This window comes from Gossypium hirsutum, chromosome A08 (assembly GCF_007990345.1).
Source record: "Gossypium hirsutum isolate 1008001.06 chromosome A08, Gossypium_hirsutum_v2.1, whole genome shotgun sequence".
Taxonomy (NCBI): Eukaryota; Viridiplantae; Streptophyta; class Magnoliopsida; order Malvales; family Malvaceae; genus Gossypium; species Gossypium hirsutum.
In genome coordinates, this window is record NC_053431.1 from 28,498,227 (window position 1) to 28,511,564 (window position 13,338).

At 36.0% G+C, this 13,338-nt stretch overlaps 1 protein-coding gene and 1 non-coding gene across 2 annotated transcripts; one reads left to right on the plus strand and one right to left on the minus strand.

Annotated features, from left to right (window-relative positions):
• Positions 1-1,152: 1,152 nt before the first annotated feature.
• Positions 1,153-1,258, minus strand: LOC121205511 (small nucleolar RNA R71). Its single transcript, XR_005900587.1, has one exon. It is a non-coding gene; the product is annotated as a small nucleolar RNA R71 (small nucleolar RNA).
• Positions 1,259-1,607: 349 nt separating this feature from the next.
• On the plus strand, positions 1,608-5,321 carry LOC107903423 (uncharacterized). Its single transcript, XM_016829824.1, has 4 exons — positions 1,608-2,064; positions 3,808-3,956; positions 4,557-4,724; positions 5,250-5,321. Exons 1-4 carry the CDS (start codon positions 1,608-1,610, stop codon positions 5,319-5,321), a joined length of 846 nt encoding a protein of 281 aa, XP_016685313.1.
• The last annotated feature ends 8,017 nt before the right edge of the window (positions 5,322-13,338 follow it).

The following is a 13,338-nucleotide window of genomic DNA, read 5'->3' on the forward strand; positions in this document are numbered from 1 at the left end:
AGGAAGAACAGTCTGGATATCATTCTTAAGTTCTATAAACATACAAAAACTTAGAATGATGGCTTAAAGTCTGGCTCTCGAAAGAAGTAGATTGTAGTAGTGAATCCCTGAATAGTAGAATAGTCAATACTTTGCTATGGCATTTTTATGATATAAAAATAAAACATGAGTAATTACGACCTTTATCATTCAACAGTACAAATCCCCCCAAGTTATTCTTTGAGAATTGCCACAACATTTCAATTGCCCTAGCATTTTTCATTCATAATTGATTTTATTGATCCATTCATTAAATTTTTTCATTAATTTCTCATTTGTTTCTTTTGGACAATTTATTTAGTCAATTTCATAGTAATAACATAACCATTTTTTAATCAATTTCGATCCCTATGGAGACGACACTCACTCATTACTTTATTAATTGATTCAACGTGTATAATTGCACATGCTCATTACACATTCACATGTAACAAGTTTTTGGCACCGTTGTCGGGGATCAGTAATATTGGTGAAAATTTGGTGTGTTATTCCCTCTTAAATTTTGTTAGTTTCGCTTATTTAGTCGTTTTTATTTTTTTTATTTTTTAGGATTTTTGTTAGTGCATGAGTAGAGACATTTCTGCACTTGAAAAGTATTATTTTGATCTAAAAATTAAGAGAACCTTGAGAAGAAGGAGAAAAGAATTGTGAGAAATGGAAAGAATTAAAAATGATCAGGTTAGAGAAGAGCCATTACATCAGAATGAAAGGGGTGCTGATATTCCTCAAAAAATAGATGACAGAGACAGACCCATCAGAGAACATGTAGAGCCGATCTTGGATTATCTAAATCCAGGAATTGTTAGGCCACATATTCAAGCTCAATATTTCAAGTTAAAGCTGGTGATGTTTCAAATGTTACAAACTGTAGGGCAGTTTAGTGGATTTCCTACTGAAGATCCACGGTTGCACTTAGGACTCTTTTTGGAAGTTTGCGATTCATTTAGGCAGCAGGGCGTTCCTAAAGAAGCCTTGAGGCTGAAGTTATTCCCTTATTCACTACGAGATCGTGCCAGAGCATGGTTAAATGCATTGCTGTCAAGTACGATGGCATCTTGGAATAAACTTTGTTTTAAGTTTCTACTAAGACATAATCCTCCAAACATTAATGTCAAATTGAGGAACGATATTACATCCTTTCGACAATCTAGGATGAAACATTATATGAAGCATGGGAGTGATTCAAGGAGTTAATTAGAAAATGCCCAATGCATGGTTTCCAACATTGGACGCAAATGGAAATATTTTACAATAGATTGAATGTGCATACAAGGAAGGTGGTTGACGCATCTGCAAATGGGACTTTACTTGATAAATCATATAATGAGACATCAAATTTTGGAGAGGATATCAAACAACGATTATTAATACCCCACTACAAGAGTAAGGACTGGCAGAAGAGTTGCTGGAGCAATGGAACTTGATGCGGTTACTTCCCTAACATCTTAGGTATCATCTTTAATGGATATGATTAGAACACTAAAAGGACCAACTACAGTGCAAGAAATGAAAGCAGCTAAGTTAGTATGTGTTTATTATGAAGAAAATCATGTGTTTGATGAATGCCTATGGGAAATTTTAATCGCTACAACAACAACCCATATTCCATCACATATAATTCAAGGTGGAAGCAACATCTTAATTTTAGTTGGAGTAATCAATGGGTGGGAAATTCCAATAATGCTATTCGACAGAATATTGCGAGTGCACCACATGGATACAATCAGCCCATGCTATGGCAAAATGCTCAGCAAAATTTAGCATTGAGTTCTTCATCTTTGGAAGATCTATTGAATAAATACATGGCCAAGAATGATGTTATCATCCAAATTCAAGTTGCATCTTTACAAGCTGTAGAAAATCAAGTGGGGAAAATTGCAAAAGCATTAAGCTTAAGACCAAAAGAAGCATTGCATAGTGATACCGAAAATTCACGATTTCAAGGGAAGGAACAATGCGAATACATTACATTCAGAAGTTGTACGCAGCTATTAGGAGTTGTTAATGACACCACTAATGAAGAAGGTAGTTCAAATTTCACAAATAAAAAGAATTCAGAATTAATAGTGGAGTAGGCTATAAAATAAAAGAGCAACCAGAAAAATGTTAAAGCAGATTCATCTTGTATTGCCAATAAAAATTCCATGGCAAAACAACTTCAACAAATGGAAGAAAGGCCACCACCACCTTTTCCTCAGTGTTTCCAAAAATGTAAGAAAGATTTTCAATTCAAGGAATTTATTGGATGTCCTGAAGCAATTACATATCAACATACCGTTTGTTGAAGCATTGGAACAAATGCCCAACTATGTGAAATTCATGAAAGATATCTTATGTACGAAACTATTTCTCTCACTGAAAGGTGCACAACAATGCTGAGAAACAAATTGTCACCAAAACTGAAGGATCCAGAGAGTTTTAGTATACCTTGCTCTATTGGAAATCATTATGTAGGCAAAGCATTATGTGACTTAGGTGCAAGTATAAATCTAATGCCTATGTCTGTTTTTAGAAAGTTGGGAATAGGGAAGGCGAGACCTTCACCTGTCACAATATAATCAGCTGATCATTTAAATGCACATCCAGAAGGTAAAATTGAAGACGTATTGGTAAGAGTTGATAATTTTATTTTTCCAGTAGATTTTATTATTCTTGAATGTGAGGCTAATAAAGAGGTACCAATCATACTTGGGAGACCTTTTCTAGCAACTGGTAGAACATTAATTAATGTGCAAAAAGGTAAATCAACAATGAGAGTTAATGACCAGTAGATAGCCCTTAATGTTTTTGATGCTATGAAGTGTGCAGATACAGATGAAAAATATCATGTTGTTAAGATTGTTGACACAATAGTTCAGGAAGAATTTGCATAATTTTATCACAATAATTCTAATGATGATGAAAACTCATTTAAGTTAATTGAATCAAAAATGATTGAAGAGCTTAGTGAACTTATGGAAGTTAAGTAAATTGAGAATGGATCAAGAAGAAGTTTCAAATCATTAAATTTATCGGATTGTTCTTTTAAACCTCCTCGACCATCCATAGAATATCTTCCTATGTTGGAATTGAAGCATTTGCCGTATATCTGAAGTATGCTTATTTGAGAGATAACAATACATTGTCAACAGTTATCTTTGCGATATTGACATTAGACCAAGAGGCTAAATTATTGAAAGTTTTAAAGAAACCTAAGAAGGCATTGGGGTGGATGATTGCGAATATCAAAGGAATCAATCCAGCAATTTGCATGCACAAGATATTACTAGAGGGTTTCCATGGCAAATTTATCGAGCAGTAGAGAAAACTGAATCCTATTATGAAGGAAGTTGTCAAAAAGGAGATTATCAAATGGCTGGATGTTGGAATTATATACCCAAATTCTGATAGGTCTTAGGTGAGCCCTACCTAATGTGTACCTAAAAAAAAGGGTGTCACCGTCGTAAGCAATGATAACAACAAACTCATTCCTACTTGTACTATTACAAGATGAAGGGTTTGTATGGACTATCAAACTTAAAAAAGCAACAATGAAGGATCATTTTCCTCTGCCATTTATCGACCAAATGTTAGATAGATTAGTGGGGAAAGCCTTCTATTATTTTCTAGATGATTATTTGGGGTACAACCAGAATGCCATAGCTTTTATTGATTAAGAGAAGGCCACATTCACATGCCCTTACGGAACTTTTATGTTTCGAAAAATGCCATTTGGATTATGCAATGCCCCTGTAACATTTCAGCATTGCATGATGGCAATATTTTCAGACATGGTGGAGAAACTTTTAGAGGTTTTTATGGATGATTTCTCGGTGTTTGGCGATACTTTTGAAGATTGTTTAAAAAATCTCGAGTTAGTTCTTTATCGGTGTGAAGAAACCAACCTTGTTCTCAATTGGGAGAAATGTTACTTCATGGTCTGTGAAGGCATTATTCTGGGACATAAAATTTTGCAGCAAGGCATTGCCGCCAACAAAACAAAAATTAAAGTTATTGAGAAATTTCCACCACCCTCCATAGTTAAAGATATTTGCAGTTTTCTTTGTCATTCAAGATTTTATCGACAATTTATCAAAGATTTTTCAAAAACATCCAAACCCCTGTGTACATTGTTAGAAGATAATAGATCTTTCAATTTCGGTGAGCTGTGCTTACAAGCATTTGAGGAATTGAAAAAGCGACTAGTCACAACACCAACAGTCATAGCACCATATTGGACTTTACTTTTCGAACTTATGTGTGATGCTAGTTATTTTGCTCTAGGGGTAGTACTTGAGCAAAGAAAGGACAGGGTATTTCATGTTATCTACTATGCAAGTCGTACCTTAACAGATTTACAGCTCAATTAAACCACCATTGATAAAGATTTGTTAGCTGTGGTATTCACCTTCAAAAAATTCAGAGCTTATTTAGTGGGCAACAAAGTTATGGTTTATATGGACCACTCTGCTATTAAGTACTTGGTGACCAAGAAAGATGCCAAGCCCAGATTAATTCGATGGATACTACTTCTGTAGGAATTTAATCTAGAAATTAGAGATAGGAAAGGCACAGAAAATCAAGTGGCTGATCACTTGTCTCGAATTGAAGCAAGAAGTGAATACGGTAATATTCAGCGCATTCAGGATGATTTCCCAGATAAGCAACTGTTAGTTGCCATAGCATTACCATGGTATGCCGATATGGTAAAATTTTTTGGTTAGTGGACTGCTGCCACCTGAGCTCACCAATCAAAGATGAAGGAAATTTATATATGATGCCAACCAATATTATTGGGATGAGTCATTTTTGCACAAATAGTATGCAAACCAATTAATTCAAAAGTGTGTTCCAAGTGATTAGATTCAAAGTATTTTATATCATTGTCATTCAGCATTAGATGTAGGACACTTTGGGGGCATAAGAACTGCTACAAAATTTCTCCAATCTGGCATGTTTAAAGATGCTCATAAATTTTTTCAAGCTTACAATAGCTATCAAAGAATTGGAAATCTATCGAGGAGGTATGAAATGCCCTTGCAAACTATTTTAGAAGTGGAACTATTTGACATATGGAGAATTGATTTTATAGGTCCATTTCCACCTTTTTAAGGAAATATATACATACTTGTAGCTGTTGATTATGTCTCCAAGTGGGTTGAAGCTGTTGCTCTGCCAATGAATTATGCCAAATTAGTACTGAAATTTCAACATTAGAATATTTTTACCAGGTTGGTACCTCTCATGCTTTGATTAGTGATGAAGGTTTACACTTTGACTGCAAATTAGTTGCTAATATTTGATCAGGTAAGGAGTTAAACATAAAATTTTCATGGCATACCATCCCCAGACAAATGGAACGGAAGTCTCTAATAGAGAGATTAAACAAATTCTGGAGAAGGTAGTCAATCCCACCCGCAAAGCTTGGTCATCCAGATTGGCTGAAGCTTTGTGGGCATATCGCATTGAATTCAAGACACCATTGGGGATTCCTTTCAAGCTTGTTTATGGGAAACCCTACAATTTTCCTGTTGAACTTGAACACAAGACATATTGGGCAATTAAAAAATCAAATATAGATTGGAGTGCTGCTTGTGATAGCCCTAATATGACCCTAGTCGGAAAGTGGTTTTGGGACCACAAAACCGAGACCCAAAAATAATTAACCGTTATATTCTATGCTTATTATATGTGTAAATGCATGTGTGAAAGTTTCATGCTTTGATTTTGTCATTGTATGTGAAATTTATTAAATAGGACTTAGGTGAGACATTCTTGAAATGTGATAGGTTAATTTAAAATGGTCTATTAATGCATGTCATAAAAAAAAAATGGACTTGCAAGTCAAATTAACCATTTTTGATAGTGGCCGGCCATGATGTTGTTTAATATATATTATATGTTCTATTAGCATTATTTCTATTAGATGAATTAAAGACGAATAAAAGAATAAGAGTAATAAAATAATGTGTTAGTGGGAGGAGAAACCAAAGTTGGTTCATCTTTGTTCCTCCATTGCCGTAGCTAGCATAGAGAAAGAAGAAATTTTTGTTAAAATTCTCGGCTAAGGAGATTGCTAGAAAAAGGTATGTACAATGCAACTCTTGGAAATTCATGCATAATTTGAATGGTTAGTTTGAATTCTACCTATCTCATGGTTCAACATTTTGTTATTTTGGAAGATTGAAATCCGACCAAGGAGCTTGAGATTCTTAGTAGATGTTTTGATGTCATTAGTATGGAGATTTAAGTTGGATATGTTGAGTTTGCTAGTTGTTTGGGCTTGAAAATTTAGGTTTGGTATTTGATCATGTGATTGCCGAATTTAAATTTAAGGAGAAAAGAAATTAAGTAATCGGTCATTCTATAGATTCATGATGAAAAATGTTTAATGCTTTATATGTTATATAATTGTACTTGTGAGTGAATTTGAGAATTTCTAAATTGTTGTTGGGAGGTGTCGAATGTGGTTTTGGATGTGTCTTAAGGAATAAAATTATGTGGCTAGAGTTTAATGACATTCGGCCAAAGGTCTTATGTGCTAGAAAATTTGGTATAAATGTTTAAGTATTATGCATTTTATATTTGATGTCTTGATGAATAAGTAGTGGTTTATTGAAGTGAAAAGGTTAAATTTTGAGTTTTAGTTAAGTATGTGCATTCGGCATTTCTTAATTAACATTAGAGATGAGTGCATGAAATCGGCATGTGTATTTGTGAAAATGCTGAATGTGAACTTGAATAATGATTTGAGCATGATGTGTTGTATTGAGATTATGCTTAAGTGAAATTATAGATATATGTGATGAAATTGATTGGTGATATACATGTTTAAATAATATGAATGCAAAGAGTTGTGAAAGAGTAAATTGTAGTAAATCTGCTTGGGACAGCAGCTGTAACGTGAATTTGGAAAAATCACTATAAATTTTGGGAGTGGAGTTAGAATCTGAATAAATTATGTAACTAAAGCTTAATGAGTCTAGTTTCAAATGAAATCAACGAGAATGTATTTTGACTTCTGTACAATTAGAAATTTGATTCGTAGTAAAGAGTGGTCAGATTAGTCAAACACTGAAACAGGGGAAAAATTTAAGAAAAATCTGGTATTGGTTGGCCAAACTAAAAATTCTGAAAATTTTATGGATAAAAGATATATGAGTCTATTATCAGGGAAATTTTACGAAAATTGATTTGGAGTTTCGTAGCTCCAATTATAAATAATTTAGTGACTGTTGCTCAGGAAAACAGCTTATTGTGAATTTATGATATTGTGGTAAACATTGATAAAAATTTGTTAATGAGTTGCTTAATGTTTTCTTATAAACTTACTATGATCTATATGTGTGAAATTCGAATATATATATTATATTCCTGAAGTAATGCTTGAATAGTCGAATAATGACTAGTTTAAAATTTTTGAATTTAAGCTCAAGAGCAAAGAGGATCGAAGTTGGATAGGGGAAAAGAGAAAGTAATTGAGTAGCGTTTCCGCAACCATTCAAATATATCCGAGGTAAGTTTTGAGTAGTCACCTTTAGTATATAATTGATGATGCCTTGATATGTATATATTAGATGAATTTTGACCTTTTGGTTCTACTTGAATTAAGTTGTGTGATAAATAATTTATGTATATGACTTATAGTCGAATGGTCACTATGGGTTAAGTGTGAATGGTGAAATGGATATGTGATATTTATGTATGACTTTTGAACCGAAATTTAAATGATGGTGTTCATATGGAGTTTATATCCGAATGTAGCAAATGACTACTAATATGATATGTTGAATGAGATGCGTTAATATATGATTAAATATGCATGATATTTGATGTGTATCCGGGCTTAAAGACCCGCAGGCTATATGCTGGAATTATATCTGGGTTAAATCCCGTAGGCTTCGTGCTGGTAATATATCCGGGTTAAATCCCGCAGGCTTCATGCTGGTATTATATCCTGGTTAAATCCCGCGGCCTAGTGCTGGTATTATATCTGAGCTTAAAGTCCCGCAGGTTTTTGTGCTGGTGACTAGATTCGGGTTTTAAACCTAGCAGGCTTAACACCGGTGATTCGAGTAAGATTATGAGTTCGAAAGTTCGAGGTAAACTACTATAGATTACGTATGATATATTATGATATTCAGGCACGTATTAGGTACTCGTATGTGAATTGATTTTTTTAAAGTGAATTATTAGTATCAAAGAATGATATATGTGTGTGAATGATTATTATATCTACGAATAAGAGCATGACCTATTCGGTCGATGTCTGTCATTACATGAAAGTATGTGACTTAAATTAATTGTATGAGCTATAAAGTAAAGTAAGTATGTGCTGAAATTTCTTTGTGTATTTATATATTTATATACATATATATTCGACCAATAGGCTTTTTAATTGGTGTACTTGTGTATATTCGGCCAAGTGATTTGTAATTAGAATATTCATTTTGTGATACTAAATGCTCGATTTAAATGACAAGTTTTAATTGTTTGAATTGCTTAAAATTTACTAAGCTTTGAAAGCTTACTCTGTTCTTTATTTCTCTATTTTATAGATTGTTGATTTTGGCCACCGACTCGGGGATCGTCAGCAGTTCATCACACTATCGATCTTTTTGGGTACAGTTATATTTTGGACTCGATATGGCATGTATAGGTTAGGCTGATGATAACGATGTTTTGAAATTGTAAATATTTTGGCCATACAAAAATGGCGTATAACTTAAATATCAGTATGTATTTCAGCTCAATCTCAGTTTATGTGTATTGACAATGTGAATGAGATAATTAAATGTTTAGTTCGGTAATACCTCTTAGCCTTAATCCGGCAATCAGATTTGGGTTAGGGGTGTTACATTTTATTGGTATCAAAGCTACGATTTAGTCGATTCTAGGACTAACGTAGCGTATATGAGTCTAGCCATACATGCCATTATGTGATAATACGATAGTGTGAAGATTTCTGACAGTTAAAATTGTGTTTTCGTATAGTAATGGATCCCAATCCCGATCAAGCGGTAGTTGATGATATCGAGAGTGTAGCGTCTGCTCTCGCGCACGGGACAGCGCCGGTGGACTCTCAACCTATTGCGAGCAATCAAAATGACAAGGCTAGACAAGCCTTTTATAATGTGATGAATGATTAGTTCAACCAATACATTTGAACTAATATGGCTGTTCCACAACCCCCACTCCCGAATAATACACCCCCTGCACCTACGATACCTCCGGTAATTGATCAGATGAGGTTGAATAAGCCCTCGGTTGATAGAATTCGAAAGCACGGGGCTACAGAATTTAAAGCTAGAGATAGTGATGATGCTGAGCAAGCTGAATTTTGGTTGGACAATACTATTTGAGTGTTCGATGAACTATCTTGCACACCCGTTGAATGTCTAAAATGTGATATATCTTTGCTACGTGATTCTGCCTACTATTGGTGGAATACATTGGTTTCTGTTGTGCCCAGAGAGCGAGTGACTTGGGAATTCTTCCAAACCGAGTTTCGGAAAAAGTATATCAGCCAGAGATTCATCGATCAGAAACGAAAGGAATTTCTTGAACTTAAACAGGGTTCCATGTCAGTTACTGATTATGAACGAAAATTTGTGAGACTTAGCCGGTATGCCCGAGAATGTGTTTCTTCAGAAGCTATTATGTGTAAACGTTTTGAAGATGGATTGAACGATGATATAAAACTGTTTGTTGGCATTCTTGAAATTAGAGAGTTTGTAGTACTTGTCGAGCGAGCTTGCAAAGTCGAAGAGCTCAGTAAAAAGAAAAGAAAAGCTGAAGATGGAGCTAGAGAGTTCCGTAAAAGATCTTCGGAAAAGCCCTTTCAGCAGTCACCGAAGAAATTTCGAGATGATTCGGGCCAATCTAAGAACACTTCGGGCTTCTCCAGACGAGACTGTGATAGACCCCCTGTGAGTACGCGAGCCACTTCAGTTGCCAGTGTTGGAAATGATCGTTGGGATAAGACCGAGTGCAAGTTTTGTGGAAAATGGCATTCGGGGAGTTGTAGATTTCATGACCGCTCCTGTTATAAGTGTGGATCAGCTGACCACTTTATCAAGGACTGCCCGAGATTGTCTGAGCAGAATGTGAATCAGAGTGGGAAACTGAGTACTACTACAGCAAGAGGTAGACCACCTAGAAATACGGGAAATGCTAGCGGCGGTCAGAGAGGATCTAGAGATGCTATGGCCAGTTCCGAGGCTCGTACCCCTGCTAGAGCTTACGCTATATGCGCAGCGAGGATGCTTCTTAGCTTGATGTTATTACCAGTACTTTCACTCTCTTTGATACTTATGTGATTGCATTGATTGACCCTAGTTCTACTCATTCATATGTATGTGAGACTTTAGCATCCAGTAAGACTCTACCTGTTGAGTCTACTGAGTTCGTGATTCGAGTGTCGAATCCCTAGGGTCGATATGTGCTAGTCGACAAAGTGTGCAGGAAATGCCCCCTGATAATCCGAGGTTCCTATTTTCCAGCCAATTTGATGCTTTTACCATTTGATGAATTTGATGTTATTCTCGGTATGGATCGGTTGACCGTACATGATGCAGTTGTCAATTGCAAAAGAAAAACTATTAATTTGAGATGTGCAAATGATGAGATAATCTGAGTTGAGTCTACTGATTTGAACGGGTTACCTGCCGTAATATCCTCGATGTTGGCTCAAAAATATGTAAAAAAAGGGTGTGAAGCATATCTTGCGTATGTACTTAATAGTAAAGAGTCAGAAAATAAACTTGAATCAGTGCCAGTAGTTTGTGAATATTCGGATGTTTTTCCTGAGGAGTTACTGGGATTACCACCTGTTCGAGAGGTAGAGTTTGGCATTGAACTTGTACCTTGGACTACACCAATTTCGATAGCTCTGTATCGTATGGTACCAACCGAATTGAAGGAATTGAAAGCTCAGTTGCAAGAGTTGACGGATAGAGGTTTCGCTCGACCGAGTTTCTCACCTTGGGGTGCACCAGTATTGTTTGTAAAAAAGAAAGACGAAACTATGAGAATGTACATCGACTATTGTCAATTAAATAAAGTGACAATAAAGAAAAAATATCCATTACCGCTTATTGATGATTTGTTTGATCAGCTGAAAGGACCCTCAGTGTTTTCAAAGATAGATTTGAGATCGGGTTATTATCAGTTGCGAGTTTGAGACTCATATGTGCCTAAAACTGCTTTCAGAACGAGATACGGTCACTACGAGTTCTTAATGATGCCGTTTAGGTTCACTAATGCCCCTGCGGTATTTATGGACTTGATGAATCGGATCTTCAGACATTATTTGGACCGGTTTGTAGTTGTGTTTATAGACGCCATTTTGATCTATTCGCGAGATGAAACCGAACATGCCGAGCACCTGAGATTAGTGTTGTAGATTTTATGTGACAAGAAGTTATATGCTAAGTTCAATAAATGTGAGTTCTAATTGAGAGAAGTTAGCTTTTTGGGGCATGTGGTATCCGCATCGGGTATTCGTGTTGATCCGAGTAAAATATCAGCCATACTTGATTGGAAGCCTCCTAGAAATGTTACTGAAATTCAGAGCTTTTTGGGACTTGCTGGTTACTACAGACGGTTTGTAAAAGGTTTCTCGATGATAGCCACACCAATGACGAAGCTACTTCAGAAAGATGTTAAGTTTGAATGGTCAGAAAAGTGCCAGAAAAGTTTCGACCAACTGAAAACCTATTTGACTGAAACTCCAGTGTTAGTGCAGCCTGAATCCGGTAAAGAGTTTGTCATTTACAGTGATGCGTCCTTACATGGGTTGGGTTGTGTATTGATGCAAGAAGGTCGAGTTGTAGCTTATGCTTCGAGGCAATTGAAGCCACATGAGAAAAACTATCGGACCCATGATCTCGAATTAGCTGCCATCGTATTTGCTTTGAAAATATGGCGACACTACTTAGTTGGAGAGAGGTGTCATATATATTCAGATCATAAAAGCCTCAAATATTTGATGACTCAAAGAGATTTGAATCTGAGACAAAGACGTTGGCTTGAATTGTTGAAAGATTACGAGCTTGTCATTAATTATCACCCGGGAAAAGCTAACGTGGTTGCCAATGCTTTAAGTCGCAAGTCACTGTTTGCTTTACGAGCGATGAATGTACACTTGTCTGTTTCATCTGATAATGTGTTAGTAGCAGAATTAAAAGCCAAACCGTTATTAATTCATCAAATATGTGAAACTCAAAAAGTCGATGAGGAATTGGTTGCTAAACGAGCTGAATATGTTTCGAATATGGATTCAGAGTTTCAAATGCACGACAATGGTTGTTTGAGGTTCAAAAGTCGATTGTGTGTTCCAAGAAATTCAGAACTTATTTCGATGATTTTGAGCGAGGCTCATAGTAGCCGAATGTCAGTTCACCCGGGTAGTACGAAAATATACAATGATCTGAAATGTCAGTATTGGTGGCATGGTATGAAACGAGACATTTCCAACTTTGTCTTGAAATGTTTGATATGTCAACAAGTGAAAGCGGAACATCAAGTGCCTTCGGGTTTACTTCAGCTTATCATGATACCCGAGTGGAAGTGGGATCGAGTCACGATGGATTTTGTGTCTAAGTTACCTTTGTCACCGAGCAAGAAAGATGCGATATGGGTTGTTATAGATAGATTGACTAAATCAGCTCATTTCATTCCTGTACACATGGATTTCTCACTTGATAAGATAGCCGAGTTGTATGTTTCTCAGATTGTCAGATTACACGGGGTACCCATTTCAATTGTGTCAAATAGAGACCCAAGATTCACATCGTAATTTTGGAAGAAATTGCAAGAAGCATTGGGTACTAAGTTGCATTTTAGCACCGCTTTTCATGCCCAGACCGATGGCCAGCCCGAGCGGATAATTCAGATACTCGAGGATATGTTGAGATGTTGCATCCTTGAGTTTAGTGGTTCATGGGAATGGTATTTACCTTTGATTGAATTCGCTTACAACAATAGTTTTCAATCAAGCATTAAGATGGCACTTTACGAGGCTTTGTACGGTCGTAAATGTCGTACACCGTTGTTTTGGACTGAACTTAGTGAAAGTAAAATCTTCGGGGTTGATTTGATTAAAGATGCTGAACAGAAAGTAAAAGTGATCCGTGAAAGTTTGAAAGTAGCTTCAGATCGTCAGAAGTCGTATGCGGATTTAAAACGAAAAGACATTGAGTATCAGGTCAGAGACAAAGTGTTTCTTAAAGTTTCAACTTGGAAAAAGGTGCTCAGATTTGGCCGTAAGGGCAAATTGAGTCCGAGGTTCATCGGGCCGTATGTAATATCTGAACGAGT

Bases quoted from the DNA above. Each gene is read 5' to 3' on its own strand.
- LOC107903423 (XM_016829824.1), top strand. From the start codon at position 1,608: ATGGGAAATTTTAATCGCTACAACAACAACCCATATTCCATCACATAT. The intron at 2,065-3,807 runs GTAGTTCAAATT...CAATATTTTCAG, and splicing joins TGACACCACTAATGAAGAAG to ACATGGTGGAGAAACTTTTA. The intron at 4,725-5,249 runs GTAAAATTTTTT...TATTTTTACCAG, and splicing joins TACCATGGTATGCCGATATG to GTTGGTACCTCTCATGCTTT.